Source organism: Myxine glutinosa, chromosome 2 (assembly GCF_964187855.1).
Source record: "Myxine glutinosa chromosome 2, kmMyxGlut1.1, whole genome shotgun sequence".
In the NCBI taxonomy this organism is placed as follows: Eukaryota; Metazoa; Chordata; class Myxini; order Myxiniformes; family Myxinidae; genus Myxine; species Myxine glutinosa.
The window spans coordinates 163,991,484-164,014,315 of NC_136262.1; the positions used below are offsets into that span (position 1 = coordinate 163,991,484).

The window sequence follows — 22,832 nt, forward strand, 5'->3', positions numbered from 1 at the left end:
CATCAATCACCTATGCCAGGGTTACGAGTCGCCTCTTGTTACGAGTCGTCGGGGGGCGGAGTCGAGTCTTCGTTCGGGAATGTTCAGATGACGTCGTTCCCTTGCCGATTGGCAAATGCAGACACACACAGATGGCAAATGCAGACACACACAAACGATAAAATGATGACACAGACACACACAGATAAACAGCTCTCTTATAGTATACAGGGTGTCCACAAAGATAGGCAAAACATTTATTTGTAAAGTTGGCTACATCAGTTGTTCAAAATGTGTCCCACCAATCTCAAAACGTGTTTGTAAACGGAAAAGCAGGTTTCTCTGAATGTCCTTTCAACATATCCGGGCTAATTGTTGAATTAAATAATTTAATTTCCTATGATAAATAATTAATCAATTAAATAATCCTATGATGCGCGACATTGTGGACACCCTGTAGATAAGTTCAAATCTCTAACTTGTGCAAAGTTCTTAATGTTTTTTTGTAATTCGAGATAATTTTCTTCTGCAATATTTTGATTCCCACAAGGGATAGCCACATAAGACGGGTTTTAATTGAATTCCACTATTGTAAGGACCGAACAGATCCATCAAAATTCATCAACCTCTTTATGGTTTAATCGCATTCATAATATAAGAAAAGTTAACTTAGGGTTAGCTTTGGTGTTTTATTTCTTTTTTTGGCTATTTTTACACAACACAGCATCTCCTACATGAGCCTTCATTGACTTGAGGTGCCCAGCTGGCTTGTAACAGGAAAATATTGATGTGAACATGAAGGGAAAGAGGTGGAGGTTGGAAGGTTGGAAAAGCTGGTGTGGTTTTGATCTAATCTTGTTTCGAACAAAAAATGTTTGGTTTTATTTTCCCTAACACGTTTATACTATCAAGTACCCACAGTGGGATGATATCATGCGAGTGATCTAAACAATGAGATCATGCAATTGCATTGGTGAAGGAAAGAACTTTAAGGTCATGCCAAAAATGTATGAGGGATGTTCAAAAAGTTAAACATACGGGACCCTCATTTAGTTCATAACACACCAGCAGTTTTTTAATCTTTCGGTGAATACTTGAAATATCAGGGAAAATGTTGTTGTTTTTTTGTTGTTTTTGCACATGTGTAGTTTGATTTTACTGCAGTTTTCCTGTTGCTCAAAAAGATCTGAAAGTTATTGAGGACAAAAATAGTGGAGTTTTATGAAAATGTAAAGTACTGTTCAATTATGTTTTTAATGAAGTATGAGTAATTGCAGCAAAAAAATCTTACTCTTTATCTGTCATTCAACTACAACTTATTACACAAACTATATAAACAGTTTGAATCCTCTGTAGTTCAATATCTCTACACCTGGCTTTAATCAAGAACTAGCCATGCCTCTGCATCACTTCACTGACGGATTTAATCAAATGACAGCATGTTGCACTTCACAAACATATTGCATATCTATCTGCGTGTCTCAATGAGGATGGAAAAAGGAAGTGAAACACATGAAAAGAAGGATCTTTTATAACACGTAGTTGTTGTTGTGGTTGTGGCTACGGTTGTTGTTGGTTGTGTGCTCCTTCCATGTGCTATTATATATTTACCCTAGGCACGTGAAGCAAAAAGCAGGGTTAAGCAATTGGGTGACTGTTTGTCTGTCTGCAAATGTCGGTTTATGAAAGAGGAAATACTTAATTTCCATTTAATGTTAAACCTGTATTTCGAACTCGAATCGGACATGAATCGGAGCACAAGCCTGCAGTTTAGTAGTACCTTAGCTCTGAATTTGGTAAATTGTACGGAATCGCATCCCAATTGTGCATGCAAAGAGGGTAGTGACAATTTTTTTTTACTCTGTCTGCCTGTTTGACACTCAAACAAAATAGAAAATCATTCCGACCAGGAAACTTGCTGTTTTTTTCACGTCATCTATCTATAATTCCAGTAATCTCTGTGTGTATGTGTGTGTGTATGTGTGTGTGTGTGTATGTGTGTGTGTCGTTTGTCTGTGACCGCTGTTTCTCGACAACCACGGGTCCGATATACTTGAAACTTGCCAGGTATATTGCTGGGGACCCGAGGATGTGCCTTTTCAAGGTTTCATATTAATCGGACAAGTAGTTACCGAGCTATGGCGATTTATTTACCAAACTCCGCAAGCCGTTCGCTTTGGACCAAACCATTTCATGTAAATAGAGGGGGGGGATTGTCACCGTACTCGCAAGCCGTTCGCTTTGGCTTTGCGAATGGACCAAACCATTTCATGTAAATAGAGGGGGGGGATATAATTTTAGATATATATATAGTACGGGCATGCCCTAGTCTATCTATAATTCCAGTAATCTCTGTATGTGTGTGTGTTTGTCTGTGACCGCTGTTTCTCGACAACCACGGGTCCGATATACTTGAAACTTGCCAGGTATATTGCTGGGGACCTGAGGATGTGCCTTTTCAAGGTTTCATATTAATCGGAGAAGTAGTTACCGAGCTATGGCGATTTATTTACCAAACTCCGCAAGCCGTTCGCTTTGGCTTTGCGAATGGACCAAACCATTTCATGTAAATAGAGGGGGGGGGGGGGGGGGTTCTACCGTACTCGCAAGCCGTTCGCTTTGGCTTTGCGAATGGACCAAACCATTTCATGTAAATAGAGGGGGGGGTTCTGTGGTCGTTACTGCCACGTGGTTTCAAAGTTTTTTTTTGTTGTTGTTGTTTGCACGCATGTTTTTTTGCACCCACGTACGGGCACGCCCTAGTAATAATAACTAGAACGGCACTCGGTGGAGCACATACCTCCGCCAGGCTGAACAGTTTACGTTTTGTATCCCACTGATAGGTCAGATCTGGATTCGGACCTGAACCAAAATCGAATCGGCTTGTTCTTGTCACCTACCCAACTCGTGCACCTAGATTTGTCCAAAGTCATCCACAACTTTTTGAAATATCATGTCATTTATCGTTTTTGGCCCTGTCACTCAATGGTGAAGAATCACTTAAATAATAAATAATTCTCATATCCAGATTCGGATTCGAATCTTCACCAGAACTGAATAAATCCTTCCCCATCACACATCCAACCTCTCCACCAAGTTTCATCCGAAACCGACCATAACTGCCTGAGATATCCTGTTATATGTCGTCTTTGGCCCCATCTCCCAATGGTGAAGAATCGTTTTTTAAATTCTAGTAGCCGAATCCGAATCGGGATCTTCACCAAAATCTAACCATTTCGTCCTTGTCACACAGGCCAAATCTCTGCCAAATTTCATCCGAATCCTAATCCGTCCGAAATCCTATTTCACGATTGAAAAGTAGGGGGGGGACGGGGGGGACGACATTTCCTGGGAAACCAAGAAACCAAGTGGCTATGAAGAAGATGATTATGTGTTTTTTTTTTTGTCATTTTCATGAATTTGATAAAATCGCATAAATAGTGACCAATTTGAAATCTGATATCAAATTTCAAATTGAATTGGCGATATATCAAGAAGTCGGAAGACATCCTATGTAGGAATTACACACAATTCCTCAAAAATGAAAATCTACCAAGATACAAACTTGTAAACCTATGAAGGTACCCACCAGACAGTCGTCTGTGGAAAATTCCAAATCAAATAACACTCATTAACCCTTTGTGTGATGCATCTCCTTTTTTCAAAATTTTCATTAAAAAATTCAATTTTTTTGTCAGTTTAAAAAAAGAAATAATATTCATCTTGTGACAAACCTGCGACAGCTGCACACAAAGGGTTAAAGTTTGGACAGCATCGCTGAACTACAAAATTGGCAGAACAAAAATATACCGTTTGTAATTCTTCTTTTCAGACAGTAACTCAACATTGGGTTAAGCTCAGCATTTTGTTCAAACGCGAATCTACTGTGTTTTACAGTGGGAAAGTCCATGACGCCTCAATTTTTTCACAACCTAAAAAGATTCCACCAAAAGTCTCAGTGCGTATTTATACATTGGGAAATGAAGTGCCAAGAGGGGTGGGCGGGACGGGACGACTGGCAATCAGCCTGATGGGGCGGAGCCACAAAACACATTGGACTGTTTGTACTTATTAGAATGTTACATCGTCTATAAAGTATGTACAGTACAGTACCATTACAATGTTACATCGTCTATAAAGTATGTACAGTTCTCAACCATTACAATGTGAGTACGTCTATAAAGTATGTACCGTACTGTACCTACCATTACAATGTGAGTATGTCTATAAAGTATGTACAGTACTGTACCATTACAATGGGAGTACGTCTATAAAGTATGTACAGTACTGTACCATTACAATGTTACATCGTCTATAAAGTATGTACAGTTCTCAACCATTACAATGTGAGTACGTCTATAAAGTATATACAGTACAGTACCATTACAATGTTACATCGTCTATAAAGTATGTAAAGTTCTCAACCATTACAATGTGAGTACGTCTATAAAGTATGTACAGTACTATACCATTACAATGTGAGTACGTCTATAAAGTATGTACGGTACTGTCCCATTACAATGTGAGTACCTCTATAAAGTATGTACAGTACTGTACCATTACAATGTGAGTACGTCTATAAAGTATGTACAGTACTGTACCATTACAATGCGAGTACGTCTATAAAGTATGTACGGTACTGTACCATTACAATGTGAGTACGTCTATAAAGTGTGTACGGTACTGTACCATTACAATGTGAGTACGTCTATAAAGTATGTACGGTACTGTACCATTACAATGTGAGTACGTCTATAAAGTATGTACGGTACTGTACCATTACAATGCGAGTACGTCTATAAAGTATGTACGGTACTGTACCATTACAATGTGAGTATGTCTATAAAGTATGTACAGTACTATACCATTACAATGTGAGTATGTCTATAAAGTATGTACAGTACTATACCATTACAATGTGAGTACGTCTGTAAAGTATGTACGGTACTGTACCATTACAATGCGAGTACGTCTATAAAGTATGTACAGTACTGTACCATTACAATGTGAGTACGTCTATAAAGTATGTACGGTACTGTACCATTACAATGTGAGTACGTCTATAAAGTATGTACGGTACTGTACCATTACAATGTGAGTACGTCTATAAAGTATGTACGGTACTGTACCATTACAATGTGAGTACGTCTATAAAGTATGTACGGTACTGTACCATTACAATGGGAATACGTCTATAAAGTATGTACAGTACTGTACCATTACAATGGGAGTACGTCTATAAAGTATGTACAGTACAGTACCATTACAATGGGAGTACATCTTTAAAGTATGTACAGTACAATACCATTACAATGGGAGTACGTCTATAAAGTATGTACAGTACAGTACCATTACAATGGGAGTACGTCTTTAAAGTATGTAGAGTACAGTACCATTACAATGGGAGTATGTCTATAAAGTATGTACAGTACAGTACCATTACAATGGGAGTACGTCTTTAAAGTATGTACAGTATTGTACCATTACAATGTGAGTACGTATATAAAGTATGTACAGTATTGTACCATTACAATGGGAGTACGTCTATAAAGTATGTACAGTATTGTACCATTACAATGTGAGTACGTATATAAAGTATGTACAGTATTGTACCATTACAATGGGAGTACGTCTATAAAGTATGTACAGTACAGTACCATTACAATGGGAGTACGTCTATAAAGTATGTACAGTATTGTACCATTACAATGTGAGTACGTATATAAAGTATGTACAGTATTGTACCATTACAATGTGAGTACGTCTATAAAGTATGTACGGTACTGTACCATAACAATGTGAGTACGTCTATAAAGTATGTACAGTACTGTACCATTACAATGGGAATACGTCTATAAAGTATGTACAGTACTGTACCATTACAATGGGAGTACGTCTATAAAGTATGTACAGTACAGTACCATTACAATGGGAGTACGTCTTTAAAGTATGTACAGTACAATACCATTACAATGGGAGTACGTCTATAAAGTATGTACAGTACAGTACCATTACAATGGGAGTACGTCTTTAAAGTATGTACAGTACAGTACCATTACAATGGGAGTATGTCTATAAAGTATGTACAGTACAGTACCATTACAATGGGAGTACGTCTTTAAAGTATGTACAGTATTGTACCATTACAATGTGAGTACGTATATAAAGTATGTACAGTATTGTACCATTACAATGGGAGTACGTCTATAAAGTATGTACAGTATTGTACCATTACAATGTGAGTACGTATATAAAGTATGTACAGTATTGTACCATTACAATGGGAGTACGTCTATAAAGTATGTACAGTACAGTACCATTACAATGGGAGTACGTCTATAAAGTATGTACAGTATTGTACCATTACAATGTGAGTACGTATATAAAGTATGTACAGTATTGTACCATTACAATGGGAGTACGTCTATAAAGTATGTACAGTACAGTACCATTACAATGGGAGTACGTATATAAAGTATGTACAGTATTGTACCATTACAATGTGAGTACGTATATAAAAAGTATGTACAGTATTGTACCATTACAATGGGAGTACGTCTATAAAGTATGTACAGTACCATTACAATGGGAGTACGTCTATAAAGTATGTACAGTATTGTACCATTACAATGGGAGTACGTCTATAAAGTATGTACAGTATTGTACCATTACAATGTGAGTACGTATATAAAGTATGTACAGTATTGTACCATTACAATGGGAGTACGTCTATAAAGTATGTACAATACAGTAGCATTACAATGGGAGTACGTCTATAAAGTATGTACAGTATTGTACCATTACAATGTGAGTACGTATATAAAGTATGTACAGTATTGTACCATTACAATGGGAGTACGTCTATAAAGTATGTACAGTACAGTACCATTACAATGGGAGTACGTATATAAAGTGTGTACAGTATTGTACCATTACAATGTGAGTACGTATATAAAGTATGTACAGTATTGTACCATTACAATGGGAGTACGTCTATAAAGTATGTACAGTACAGTACCATTACAATGTGAGTACTCCTATGAAGTCTGGACTACAACAATTATAAACGAGTACGCACTTATAAACTGCAGAGCATCCCTCTGCCAGGCTGACCAGTTTACGTTTTGTATCACACTGATCATATGTGGTCATAATAAAAGGTCATATGTGGATCCGGACCTGAATTAAAATATAATCAGCTTGTTATTGTCACTTCCCCAACTCATCCACCAAGTTATAACTTTTTGAAATATCGTGCAATATATCGTTTTTGGCCCTATCACTCAATGGTGAAGAATCACTTGAAAAGAGAAAAAAATACTTAAATCCGGATTCGAATCTTCACCAAAATTGAAGCAATTACGTGAATGACCAGTTTAACACAGCACTGCAGCGGGAATGTCTACCCGTATCCCGCTTTCAGTAATCACCAATCACGTGATACATTTATAACGCATGCGCGCAACGGTGCACCAATGAAGCCAAGAAATCCGTGCTTCGACCAATTAAATCCAGCACGACGTGCACGAGTTGATACCTGTGTCTGTTATTAAATAATTCCACCAGCGGAGGAATGATTGAAGAGCTAACCTATTTCGGGAAAGTTAATATTGATTTATACATAATTGGATGATGTATTTGGAGAATATCCCACATCTGGGCCTGTCTGGATTGTACACAGTAACGCATTTTATGTGTTATATTCTAGTATAAAGTTGGGGGGGGGGGATAATCCCCCCCCCCCCCCCGTCAAAAAAGTGAAGGGGATATGTCCACCTGTCCCCCACGCATCGACGCCCATGACTGTTTGTGATGTATTATATATACAGTATATATATATATATATATATATATATATATGTATATATATATATATATATATATATATATATATATATATATATATATATATATATATATATACTATTGTGTGTATATCCTGTATATACACACACATCTATATATATATATATATATATATATATATACTAGCTTGGCTCGGCTCGTCGATACTGAGGAACGGGCTTATTTTAGCTGAGGCTAATGACTGTACCTGAGTTGATGTGTTGTCATGATTTTCACCAATCATAATACAAACAATTACTTGGCACAAATGTATTTGTTGTGTTTGTGATATTACATTTTTATAGGCAATTTAGGTTGAAGATTTAGGTTGAATGTTTTTTTTCAAGAAAGAACCCCTCAGCACATACATAGGGGAGGTGTAGGTGCAGACTGGAAATTTGGGACGATTACACCTCACCACCACGTAATTCAAAACACCGCACCCCCACGTAATTCAAAACACCGCACCACCACGTAATTCAAAATACCTCACCACCAAGTAATTCAAAACACCTCACCACCACGAAATTAAAAACACCTCACCACCACGAAATTGAAAACACCTCACAGCCATCAAGCACATAATAAAAACACCTCACCACAACGAAATTAAAAACACCTCACAGCCATAAAACACGTAATAAAAACACCTCACAGCCATAAAACACGTAATAAAAACACCTCACAGCCATAAAACACGTAATAAAAACACCTCACAGCCATAAAACACGTAATACAAACACCTCACAGCCATAAAACACGTAATAAAAACACCTCACAGCCATAAAACACGTAATAAAAACACCTCACAGCCATAAAACACGTAATACAAACACCTCACCACCACGAAAATAAAAACACCTCACAGCCATAAAACACGTAATAAAAACACCTCATCACCACAAAATTAAAAACACCTCACAGCCATAAAACACGTAATAAAAACACCTCACAGCCATAAAACACGTAATAAAAACACCTCACAGCCATAAAACACGTAATAAAAACACCTCACAGCCATAAAACACATAATAAAAACACCTCACAGCCACGAAATTAAAAACACCTCACCACCACATCATTTAAAAACACCTCACCACCAAGTAATTCAAAACACCTCACCACCACATAATTCAAAACACTTCACCACCACGTATTTATAAATACCTCACCACCACGTAATTTAAAACACCTCACCACCAAGTAATTCAAAACACCTCACCACCACTTAATTCAAAACACCTCATCACCAACTAATTCAAAACACCTCACCACCACCTAATTAAAAACACTTCACCACCACGTATTTATAAATACCTCACCACCACGTAATTTAAAACACCTCACCACCATGTGATTTAAAAACACCTCACCACCATGTGATATTAAAACACCTCACCACCACATAATTCAAAATACCTCACCACCACGTGATTCAAAACCACCACAATGTTATTAAAAACACTTCACAACCACGGAAACAAAAGTTTGAGGGAGTCGTTAAGTGACAACACAGACACTGCCCAGATGTGTCGATATCTATCTATAATTCCAGTAATCTCTGTGTGTGTGTGTGTATGTATGTGTGTATGTCTGTGTGTTTGTCTGTGACCGCTGTTTCTCGACGACCACGGGTCCGATATACTTGAAACTTGCCAGGTATATTGCTGGGGACCTGAGGATGTGCCTTTTCAAGGTTTCATATTAATCGGACAAGTAGTTACCGAGCTATGTCCAAAAAACGATTCAACCAATCAGAGAGCAGCGAGCTATCACGTGTGCCGAACGTGGCGAACAGACTCTGCCTCGGACGGCACATTTGAGAGCGTATTCATTTATTTCACGTTGGCAAACTATGTTGGCGTTAAACTATGTTTTAAAACTAATTAAAACTAATTTGCGATTCATCGTAACTGCGATATGCGACCTTCCGGAGCTCCTGTGAGAGCGTGCGCCATTACGGATAGTAATTCAATTAAAAACATAAAAACATTGTCCCAATTCAGTCAGAGCGAAGGGCGTTGTTTTAAGCGAAGAGCGTTTTATTTTTCCCCTAAAATTCAGTCGCCGGACGGTGAAAGTTTTTTTTTTGGGGCAGCTACTGGCAGCCACGTACGGCCAATCACAGGACACGTTGTTGTGTCGACGTGCCGTGTTGTTTTCCCTCGCGGTTTGGAATGTTTTCCTTTTCATTTTTTTCCCTCTTCTCTTTCTACTTTTCCTTGCGATTAAATTGCAAAAAGCCAAAATGCGTTGGCGCTAATTGAATATCTTGATTGAATTGGCGCTAATTGAATAATTGAACTTCCGGACAGTGAAGACTTCACTTCCGGCCTTACGAAAGTGCCGACTTACTGTCTCGATTGTATCTTCCCACTGTCTTATTGTTAGATCTATCTATTCTATCTATCTATAATTCCAGTAATCTCTGTGTGTGTGTCTGTGTGTGTGTCTGTATGCGACCGCTGTTTCTCGACAACCACGGGTCCGATATACTTGAAACTTGCCAGGTATATTGCTGGGGACCCGAGGATGTGCCTTTTCAAGGTTTCATATTAATCGGAGAAGTAGTTACCGAGCTATGGCGATTTCTTTTCTTTACCAAACTCCGCATTCCGCAAGCCGTTCGCTTTGGACCAAACCATTTCATGTAAATAGAGGGGGGGGATTGTCACCGTACTCGCAAGCCGTTCGCTTTGGACCAAACCATTTCATGTAAATAGAGGGGGGGGGGGATTGTCACCGTACTCGCAAGCCGTCCGCTTTGGCTTTGCGAATGGACCAAACCATTTCATGTAAATAGAGGGGGGGGATATAATTTTGTACGGGCATGCCCTAGTATAGATAAATGGCTGTACCCGAGTTGCCGTTTTGTCATGGTTTAAACCAATCATAATTCAAACAATTATTTTGCACAAATGTATTTGTAATATACGTGATATCACATTTTATAAACAATTGAAGTTGACAAAAAAAAAAATCCCCCCCCAAAAAAAAAAAATTGGAAAATTTTTCAAAACAAATACCCTTAGGACATACCGACGGGAGACATATGTGCATTCCAGAAGTTTGGTACGATTTCACAAAAGTCTGAGAAAGTAGTTCAGTGACAACACAGGACAGGGCAACACAACACAACACAACACAACACAGGACAGACGCTGCACAGATATATATATATATATATAGATCTGTGCAGCGTCTGTCCTGTGTTGTGTTGTCACTGAACTACTTTCTCAGACTTTTGTGAAATCGTACCAAACTTCTGGTATGCACATATCTCTCCCGTCGGTATGTCCTAAGGGTATTCCTTTTTTTTAAAATTCCAATTTTTTATTTTTATTTTTTTGGAATTTTTTTGGGGAATTTTTTTTTTTGTCAACTTCAATTGTTTATAAAATGTGATATCACGTGTATTACAAATACATTTGTGCAAAATAATTCTTTGAATTATGATTTGTTTAAACCATGACAAAACGGCAACTCGGGTGCAGTCATTTATCTATATATCGACACATCTGGGCAGTGTCTGTGTTGTCACTTAACGACTCCCTCAAACTTTTGTTTCCGTGGTTGTGAAGTGTTTTTAATAACGTTGTGGTGGTTTTGAATCACGTGGTGGTGAGGTATTTTGAATTATGTGGTGGTGAGGTGTTTTTAATGACGTGGTGGTGAGGTGTTTTTAAATCACATGGTGGTGAGGTGTTTTGATTTACGTGGTGGTGAGGTATTTATAATTACGTGGTGGTGAGGTGTTTTAAATTATGTGGTGGTGAGGTGTTTTTAAATGACGTGGTGGTGAGGTGTTTTAAAATCACATGGTGGTGAGGTGTTTTTAAATCACATGGTGGTGAGGTGTTTTTAAATCACATGGTGGTGAGGTGTTTTGATTTACGTGGTGGTGAGGTATTTATAATTACATGGTGGTGAGGTGTTTTGAATTATGTGGTGGTGAGGTGTTTTGAGTTACTTGGTGGTGAGGTGTTTTTAAATGACGTGGTGGTGACGTGTTTTGAGTTACTTGGTGGTGAGATGTTTTTAAATCACATGGTGGTGAGGTGTTTTGATTTACGTGGTGGTGAGGTATTTATAATTACGTGGTGGTGAGGTGTTTTGAATTATGTGGTGGTGAGGTGTTTTGAGTTACTTGGTGGTGAGGTGTTTTTAAATGACGTGGTGGTGACGTGTTTTGAGTTACTTGGTGGTGAGATGTTTTAAAATCACATGGTGGTGAGGTGTTTTGATTTACGTGGTGGTGAGGTATTTATAATTACGTGGTGGTGAGGTGTTTTGAATTATGTGGTGGTGAGGTGTTTTGAGTTACTTGGTGGTGAGGTGTTTTTAAATGACGTGGTACGGTGGTAGTGACGTGTTTTGAGTTACTTGGTGGTGAGATGTTTTTAAATCACATGGTGATGAGGTGTTTTGATTTACGTGGTGGTGAGGTATTTATAATCACATGGTGGTGAGGTGTTTTTATTACGTGTTTTATGGCTGTGAGGTGTTTTTATTACGTGTTTGATGGCTGTGAGGTGTTTTTAATTTCGTGGTGGTGAGGTGTTTTTATTACGTGTTTGATGGCTGTGAGGTGTTTTGAATTACTTGGTGGTGAGGTGTTTTGAATTACGTGGTGGTGAGGTGTAATCGTCCCAAACTTCCAGTCTGCACCTACCGCTCCCCTATGTGTGTGCTGAGGGGTTCTTTCTTGAAAAAAAAAACATTCAACCTAAATTGCCTATAAAAATGTAATATCACAAACACAACAAATACATTTGTGCAAAGTAATTGTTTGTATTATGATTGGTGTAAATCATGACAACACAGCAACTCAGGTACAGTCATTAGCCTCAGCTAAAATAACCCTTTTCCTCAGTAACGCGCGAGCCGAGCCAAGCTAGTATATATATATATATATATATACATACAATCGTTTTCTTTTTGTTTTCATCAATTCTGTATCCAATGTTTATGGTGCATCAGCAGCTGAAGGCATTATGTTATTGGATTGTCCATCTGTCCATCCGTCATCGTTTCAGTCTTACCACGATAACTTGAGAACCACCAAAGAGATTTCACCCAAACTTGGCACAAGTATATCGAATGCAATACAAAGATTAAGTGATTGCATTTTAGGTTCAAAATAACAAAGGTCAAAGGGCATGTGACCTTTAATTTAAAATCCTTTTGGTACCGCAATCATTTGTGAACAACTGAAGAGATTTCAACCAAACTTGGCAGAAGTATGGAATTTAATACAAAGATGAAAAGATTCAATTTTGTGTTCAACACGTCAAAGGTCCATGTGCCCTTCCAAAATCATTTTGTCGGCCAAAATGCAAGTTATAAGCATCTGATGTTGTCTGTGCCTTCTAGTTTTTTTCTCTTTTCTCTCTTGCACTCCCTCATGTGGCCTTTAATAATTAATGTGACCTTTAATTGAAAGCAAATGTAACAATGCATTGACATCTAATGTGGGTGGAGACATATCCATTGAGGCGTTCGCGTCAAATTATATTTTTTAGTTTTTCACTCGACTTTTGCGTGTTGTGCACATTGACATGTATTTGTGTGTATATATATATACAGTCACGTGAAAAAGTAAGTACACCCCATGTAAAGTTTTGACTTTTTCAACATATTTCAACATACAGCTATTTGATCTTCATTTCAACAATATTGAGAGATAAAGGTGATATAATATAACAAATATCATGAAACATTTACATTTTGTAGTCCATTGTATAATTTAAATAAACATAAATGCAAATTTCGCATGTGGAAAAAGTAAGTACACCCTTGGCTCGAATAGGTGGTATTGCCCCCTTTGGCAGAAACAACCTCAAGTAGGCATTTCTTTTAACTGTCTACCAGTCTCTGACATCGACAGGGAGAAATTTTTGCCCACTCCTCCATGCAGAATTATTTCAGCTGTGCGATGTTTGAGGGGTTTCTTGCATGCACACCTCGTTTCAAATCCCCCCACAACATCTCGATGGGATTTAGATCTGGGCTTTGACTTGGCCATTCCAGAACCCTCCATTTCTTTCTTTTCAGCCATTCCTTGATGGATTTACTGGTATGTTTAGGGTCATTGTCATGTTCCAAGGTCCACCTTCGGTTGAGCTTCAACTTCCCGACACAACAACTCACATTATCCTCAAGCACCCTCTGGTACAATGAAGAATTCATAGTGGATTCTATGATGGTGATCTGCCCAGGCCCTGATGCAGCAAAGCTGCCCCAAACCATAATATTTCCACCACCATGCTTTACAGTTGGTATCAGGTTCTTGTGGTCAAATGCTGTCTTTGGTTCTCGCCAAACATGTCTTCTGGTACTGTGGCCAAATAGCTCTACCTTTGACTCATCTGTCCAGAGCACATCGTTCCAGAAGGGCTGGTCTTTGCCTAGGTGTTCATTGGCAACCTTTAGTCTTGCCCTGATGTTATTTCTGGGCAGCAAAGGTTTCCTCCTGGCACACGTCCCATGTAGATCAAATTTGTGCAGCCTCTTTCTAATGGTAGACTCGTGCACTTTGACATCAACCGTGGCAAGAGCTACCTGTAGGTCCCGTGATGACATTCTGGGGTTCTTAGAGACTTCTTTCAGCATCTTGCGGTCTGCTCTCGGGCTGAACTTGCTGGGGCGGCCTGGCCTGAACAAGTTGGCAGTTGTTTGGAATCTTCTCCACTTGAACATGATCTTCCGGACAGTCGAATGATTGATTTCAAATTGTTTGGATATCTTTTTAAATCCCTTCCCAGACTCGTAGGCATCTATAACCTTCTTTCTGAAGGCCTCAGAGAGCTCTTTTGATCTCGGCATGGTGACGCCGCACACTTCAACAACAAAGAGCAAACCAAGCTAAATGTCTGAGGTTTAAATAAGACAGGTTCCTCCAAGATCCTCTCTAACGATGTTCTAATCATTTGCACCTGAGCTGGTGCACCTGATTCTAATTTTAGGTATTTGAAGTAGTGATAAATGTAGGGGTGTACTTACTTTTTCCACATGCGAAATTTGCACATGCGTAATTTGCATTTATGTTTATTTAAATTATACAATGGACTACAAAATGTAAATGTGTTCATGATATTTGTTATATTATATCACCTTTATCTATCAATATTGTTGAAATGAAGATCAAATAGCTGTATGTTGAAATATGTTGAAAAAGTCAAAACTTTACATGGGGTGTACTTACTTTTTCACGTAACTGTATATATATATATATATATATATATATATATATATATATATATATATATATATATATATATATGTATATATATATATATATATATATATATATATATATATATATATATATATATATATATATATATATATATATATATATATATATATATATACACACAAGTATATATATATATATATATATTATATATATATATATATATATATATATATATTTTTTTTTTCATATATATTTTATATATACGAGGGCCAGTCAATAAGTAACCTTAAAATGGTGATATAAATTTGAGAATGTAATGTGTGTAGTTGTGGACAACATATGTTATATTTATGGGTAAGAAGCATGTTTTGTCTGTTTTAGATCTGGCAACATTGAGCATATGACGTCAGTAGAGCAGTTCCAAGATGGCGGCTCCCTTAGAAGCATGCACCAGGGAGGAGAAATGTTTTGTCATCCGTTTCTTGGGAAGTGAGGGTGTGAATCCCAGTGAAATCCATCGCAGAATGAAGTTGCAATATGGTGATGTATGTTTATCGCTGCAGCAGGTGTACAACTCGGACAGGAAGTTTAAAAGTGGAGTGTCCAGTGTGGCAGACGCTGCTCGCTCGGGCCGGCCTCACACAGCCAACACACCAGAAATGGTTGCAGGAGTTGAGCGCGTGCTAAGGGAAAACCGTCGCATTATGCTGGATGAAGTGGTCTCCGAATTGAACATTAGCCATGGTTCAGCCCACCATATCATTCACAACGTGCTGGGGTTCCGCAAAGTGTCTGCATTATGGGTGCCTAGACAACTCACACCCGAACTGAAAGAACGGCGAGTGGACGCATGTGAAGAACTTCTGCAACATTACGAAACAGATGGTGACGCTTTCTTACAGCGCATAGTGACTGGGGATGAAAGCTGGGTCCACTACTTTCAGACAGAAATGAAGAGGGCAAGCAAAGAGTGGCGCCATTCAACTTCACCTCAGCTCAAAAAATTCCGCACACAGCCGTCTGCTGGAAAGGTGATGCTGACGCTCTTCTGGGATAGCCGAGGCCCACTTGTAGAGCATTACATGCCCAGAGGGACCACAGTCACCAGTGCATCATACTGCAACCTCCTTAAAAAATCATCTGAAACCAGCAATCAGATCAAAACGACGTGGACTACACACTACCGGTGTTTTGCTGCAGCATGACAATGCTCGGCCCCATCCTGCCTGTGCTACAGCTGCAACAATCGAGGACCTGCATTTTCAGTGTCTTCCTCATCCACCCACTCGCTAGACCTCGCCCCTTCAGATGACCACATATTTTGGCCACTTAAAGAGGCACTTGGTGGAACCACTTTCCGATCCGACGAAGAGGTCCAAGAGGCAGTGCACGAATGGCTACACAAGCAGCCAAAATATATTTTTTTCTAGAGGAATTCAGGCCTTAGTAAAGCGCTGGAAAAAATGCATTGAACACAATGGAGATTATGTTGAAAAATAACACAGTTGTTACACACGTACATGCAATAAACAAGTTTTAAGGTTACTTATTGACTGCCCCTCGTATGTATATATATATATGTATATATATATATACTTCTTTTTTTTTCATTATGAATGTAAATTACTTATCATAAATACAAATCATGACATTGTTATATGTTGGATAAGTTGCTTCACTTGAAATAAATGAACATGTCTTTATTTTCAGATATTGATGAGTGCATTGAAAATCCCTGCATGAATGGTGAATGTGAGAACCTTCTGGGATCCTTTCATTGTGTTTGCCCACCTTACAGCAAGCTCGACGCCACCAAACTTTTATGCGTTGGTAAGATCATTATCCCAACAACTCTAATTTACCTCAATTTTCAATTTATTGATCCTTCCTTTCGGGAGGGTCTTTGATCCTTCCATCTACATTTTTTTATATTTAATATACTGAATCGAGGCTCGTGAAAGAGCTGACAACCGCGAGGGAAAGACAGCACAGGGGGACCACGAGGGAAAGACAGCACAGGGGGACCACGAGGGAAAGACAGCACAGGGGGACCACGAGGGAAAGACAGCACAGGGGGACCACGAGGGAAAGACAGCACAGGGGGACCGCGAGGGAAAGACAGTACAGGGGGACCACGAGGGAAAGACAGCACAGGCGGACCACGAGGGAAAGACAGTACAGGGGGACCGTGAGGGAAAGACAGTACAGGGGGACCACGAGGGAAAGACAGTACAGGGGGACCGCGAGGGAAAGACAGCACAGGGGGACCACGAGGGAAAGACAGTACAGGGGGACCACGAGGGAAAGACAGTACAGGGGGACCACGAGGGAAAGACAGTACAGGGGGACCACGAGGGAAAGACAGCACAGGGGGACCACGAGGGAAAGACAGCACAGGGGGACCACGAGGGAAAGACAGCACAGGGGGACCGCGAGGGAAAGACAGCACAGGGGGACCGCGAGGGAAAGACAGTACAGGGGGACCACGAGGGAAAGACAGCACAGGGGGACCACGAGGGAAAGACAGTACAGGGGGACCGCGAGGGAAAGACAGTAAGGGGGACCACGAGGGAAAGACAGCACAGGGGGACCATGAGGGAAAGACAGTACAGGGGGACCGCGAGGGAAAGACAGTAAGGGAGACCACGAGGGAAAGACAGCACAGGGGGACCATGAGGGAAAGACAGTACAGGGGGACCGCGAGGGAAAGACAGTACAGGGGGACCGCGAGGGAAAGACAGCACATGGGGACCACGAGGGAAAGACAGCACAGGGGACCGCGAGGGAAAGACAGTACAGGGGGACCACGAGGGAAAGACAGCACAGGGGGACCACGAGGGAAAGACAGCACAGGGGGACCACGAGGGAAAGACAGTACAGGGGGACCACGAGGGAAAGACAGCACAGGGGGACCGCGAGGGAAAGGCAGCACAGGGGGACCACGAGGGAAAGACAGCACAGGGGGACCGCGAGGGAAAGACAGCACAGGGGGACCACGAGGGAAAGACAGCACAGGGGGACCACGAGGGAAAGACAGTACAGGGGGACCGCGAGGGAAAGACAGTAAGGGGGACCACGAGGGAAAGACAGCACAGGGGGACCACGAGGGAAAGACAGTACAGGGGGACTGCGAGGGAAAGACAGCACAGGGGGACCGTGAGGGAAAGACAGTACAGGGGGACCGCGAGGGAAAGAGTACAGGGGGACCGTGAGGGAAAGACAGCACAGGGGGACCACGAGGGAAAGACAGCACATGGGGACCGCGAGGGAAAGACAGCACAGGGGGACCACGAGGGAAAGACAGCACAGGGGGACCGCAAGGGAAAGACAGTACAGAGGGACCGCGAGGGAAAGACAGCACAGGGGGACCACGAGGGAAAGACAGCACAGGGGGACCACGAGGGAAAGACAGCACAGGGGGACCGCGAGGGAAAGACAGTACAGGGGGACCGCGAGGGAAAGGATTTCTGTAAAAAAAAAATGGAATTTTGCCCTTTCACCCCACTCCTCCCTCCCTCCCGTCATGGTGTCGAGAAGAGGAAGGATGTCCAACAATCCCTCGGATGGACATCCTTCCTCTCCTCTTCATCCATACCTTCATGTACCTTTCTCAATTTTTCCTCACCCCGCCCCTTCCCCCTATAGTGAATATGTATGAAGATGGCCTTCTATCTTGCCAGTCAGGTCAGATTCTTAAATGTGATCATTGTTATTTTTCATTTTTGTATTTTAGCCTTTTATTTCTGTGAACTTCTCCTGTACTGAGATATGAGACTGTCTCGACTCTAGAGTCCAAAGCATTTGGTTTAAAAATTGAATTTGATTTTTTTTAGGGTCTATTATTTTCATTTTGTACCTTTACCCATTTGACTACACTGTCAGGATAGCCTAGATGTGTGCGCATTCGCCTCTGAGCTGTCTCGCCTGGGTTCGAATCGTGGGCCCAGATATAAACTGCCACCCTGGTGTCACCATGCAGGGCTTTTCATCATCAGTTTTCATCAGTTACGACGAGTAGGCAGGCTATCACCAGCACCATGGTTAAATTGCAAATTCCCACTATAACTTGCAGGAGGCACTGCATCAGAAGCACCGCTGCACTCCTGAAATAACTGATGCAATCCCGCAGCCAGGTGCTGCATAAGAGCGATAGACCAAACTCATTTAACATTAGACTCCATCACAACATGCAACCACGAAATGATGTGCAGCTTCTATTCTGGCTTTGTGTCTGCCCTAAGCAAGGTCATTGAAATATCCTGAGAAATCTCACACTCTCACTATGTCTCTCCAAAAAGACCGTCTGGACAACCCTCCCATCTACTTTCTCAACAATCCTCTCCAAGAAGTTCTGTCACTCAAACTGTTGGGTCTCACTATCTGCCATGATCTTTCCTGGGAAAACCACATTTCCAAGCTGGCCTCCAAAGCCAGTCGCCGACTGGGCATCCTCCATCGTGCGAAGTCCTTCCTTGGCACACCTGAGCTCCTCACCACATACAAGGCTTTCATCCGCAGCTCAATGGAATATTATTCCCCCCTCTGGGCCGGTGCTCCTGTCTCACACCTAGCTCGGCTTCACGCTGTTGAAACCAAAGCGTTCTGAATCATTGGAATCTCCCGCGATGAAGCTGATAGTGAGGGCCTTTCACTCATTCACCGCATGCAGGTTGGTGGTCTTTCTGTCTTCTACCGATTCCTCCGGCCTTGCTCCCCCAGCTCTGTCTGTGCTCTGTCCCCCAAATATTCCTACAGGTCGCACAAGATCTGCCAGCAACCCTCTTATGGTTAAACTGCCAAAGTCTAGGCTCTCTGCTCACCTTCACTCTTTCATTCCCCTTTTCTCCTGCCTCTGGAACAAACTCCCTCACTCTCTTCAATCCCACTCCTCCTTCCAGATCTTTAAAACTGCTCTTCACCACCATCTCTTATCTTCCCCCATCCAAAACCTTGATCTTTTCTATCCCCGTTAATTCACTCTAGACCCACTTTTTTGAAATCCCGACTTTTTTCCTTCCTGGAAGTTCTAGCAGTGTCCATGTGTTTTTTTTTTTTACCTCTCCCATCCACCCCCCTTCCCATGCCCCGCTCCCCCCCCCCAAGCCGTCTCCCTCCCACAGATCTCCTGATGTCCCTGCTCTCAAATGTTGTACTTGTGTGCTTCCCCGTCTCTCCCCATCTTGTCTCCTGCTCCCTTTATTATCTGTTGTATGTGTGCGTTTGTTTTTTTGTGATCAACGTTAGCTCTTACACGAGCATCGATCTTGTATACAAACAAAACAAACAAAAAAAAAATCCAGATGCACACTTACCCCCCCCCCCCCCCCCTGTCTTTCTCAACAGAATCCACGAAAGGGACCTGCTGGCTGAATATAGTGGAGAGTAGCTGTGAGGTGAATATAAACGGAGCTACCCTGCGCTCCGAGTGTTGTGCGACCCTTGGCATAGCGTGGGGAAGCCCATGCGAGCCTTGCCCCCTGGGTATGTTTCCACTAGTTCTTCATAGACACAAGACCCCTGAACATATTCATTGCTCAACATGCTACGCCTTCCCTGCAGTGCATACTTTTGTGACACATATGTAAACATTATACATTTCGTGTTCACTCATGTTTGTTTTGTGTGATCTAGAGGGTGTTTGCCCTCGAGGACTCTCCAGAGCAAGAGGATCTCAGTGTCGTGGTATGAGAACAAGCAAATAGTTGATCTTTTTGATGTTTTCTGCGCTCATTTGAAATTATCATTGATAAACTTGATAAACGATGCATTGGCTGTTGCTATTGTGGCTTTTTGCGTATTATTTAATTTCTTTAATTTAATTACATCTTATAAATTATGTTAACTTGGCTTTTTTAATCAGTCAGCAAAATACTTTTTGTAAGTGTAATTTATTTATGTATCTCACCGGGCCCCTGCAGATGTGGATGAGTGTGCAGTGTTTCCTGGAATCTGTGTGAATTCTCGTTGCATTAATACAGCGGGCTCCTTCAAATGTGAATGCCCTCCCGGTCACACACTGGACCTCACTGGAAGGAATTGCATCGGTAGGCATCTTTAGGTTATTTAATTTTGTGTCGTTGTCACAGCTTATGTCTTGCTGAAAGTCTCCATTGCCTACATAAATCATGACTGGTTGTGGCCATGGCTGATATTAAAAGAAATGAATGGATGTAATATAACTGAGATATATTTTATTTTTTGGGGATACAAGATGGAGGCTCGTGCAAGAGCTAACATTAATCACAAAAAAAACGGACACATAAAACATATAATAAAGGCAGCGGGAGACAAGATGGGGAGAGAGAGGGAAGCACACAAGTACAACAGTAGAGAACATGGACATCAGGAGATCTGTGGGAGGGAGAGGGCTTGGGGGAGGAGGCATGGGAAGGGGGCGGGGGTGGGAGAGGTATAAAACACATGAACACTGCTAGGACTTCAAGGAAAGAAGGCGGTATTTCAAAAAAAGTGGATCTGGGGTGAATTTACGGGAGTAGAAAAGATCAAGGTTTTGGATGAGGGAAGATGAGAGATGGTGGAGAACAGCAGTTTTAAAGACCTGGAGGGAGGAGTGGGATTGAAGAGAGTGAAGGAGTTTGTTCCAGAGGTGGGAGAAAAGAGGAATGAAAGAGTGAAGGTGAGCAGAGAGTCTTGATTTTGGCATTTTAACCATAAGAGGGTTGCTGGCAGATCTTGTGCGACTTGTCGGAATATTTGGGGGACAGAACACAGACAGAGCTGGGGGAGCAAGGCCGGAGAGAGATTTCGATGGTGAATGCTTATAGGATTGTCAGCAAAACATTTGTTTTTAAGTTTAAAAAATTCCAAGCTGAACATTTCCTCAAACGGCTTAAAAGCTGTAATAATAATATGAAAAAGGTATTCTTTAGCTTGGGAAGTATGATGGCTCTACACTTTCAAACAATAAGGCTTTTATTAACGGAACATTTTATGTTGCGTCAAACATCATGAATTATGAATGCATGCAAGAAAGAAAACTTTGACTGTTCCTTGCCCGTGAAAGAAGTCACTCAAGCTTGGCATTATGGGATTAAAGTGAGTGACTCCACAAATTGACCACAGAGACTGCAGTTCGAATAATTCTGCAGGAATAAAGAAATTTGGAATTATTCCACAGACACATGACCAAAGCCATATTTCTACTTCAAAGAAAAATGTTTCACTTTGCTCGTCTTGGATGGAGGAGGCCCGAGTGCCTTTTTTGGGAAAAGTTAAGCAGTTTTGTCTGAAAGAAGATATGACATTCTGCGTGTTCGTTGCCAGAATATTTTCACTTGCCTTTCATCCTGGCTAGGTATCATTTAGTGGCATGGTAATTTTCTTTTGGAGGGGGATGTTTGAAGCGGGAAAGTTTTTTTTTCATTTTAAGGGCAAGAACCCGCCTCTAACACTAGTGCATTTATATAATAACTGTTCTAATTGTTTGAGACCATTTTATAAAAGATGACATTCTCCAAAATTTTGTTACATGGTGGGAGAACCGTCTGGTCCAGCTCTTGATAGACCTCAATCACTGCGGAGAGTTTTTCCCCAAGAAAGCCGAGCAGCACCCATTTGGTTAATTTGGATCGAGCGCACACAAACAGTAACGTGGCCTTCTTGTTCATGCGCAACCAACAGTTACTTCCTAAAACTGGCTTTCTCACCAAGGTGATAGAGCAAGAAGGAAGGCTCACGACCTTACCCAAACAATAATTTCAACAATAGTAATATTCAACACTCCCTCATAAGGTCCAAAACTGTGAGAACCTCAATGCAGGGTGGACATGAAAACATGAACACCTAATCC

At 41.0% G+C, this 22,832-nt stretch overlaps 2 protein-coding genes across 3 annotated transcripts in view; both read left to right on the forward strand.

Moving 5' to 3' along the window:
* Positions 1 to 22,832, forward strand: part of LOC144890982 (protein FAM200C-like) — a 1,200,974-nt gene that overhangs the window by 885,292 nt on the left and 292,850 nt on the right. The window lies entirely within an intron of this gene.
* The window catches only part of LOC137421111 (fibrillin-2), a 291,848-nt gene that overhangs the window by 122,755 nt on the left and 146,261 nt on the right, over positions 1 to 22,832 (forward strand). For both annotated transcript variants that reach the window (XM_068106839.2, XM_068106838.2), the window contains exons 20-23: positions 16,733 to 16,852; positions 20,366 to 20,503; positions 20,654 to 20,704; positions 20,941 to 21,066. In XM_068106839.2, the coding sequence (XP_067962940.2) occupies positions 16,733 to 16,852; positions 20,366 to 20,503; positions 20,654 to 20,704; positions 20,941 to 21,066 (435 nt within the window). The remainder of the gene's footprint in view (positions 1 to 16,732; positions 16,853 to 20,365; positions 20,504 to 20,653; positions 20,705 to 20,940; positions 21,067 to 22,832) is intronic.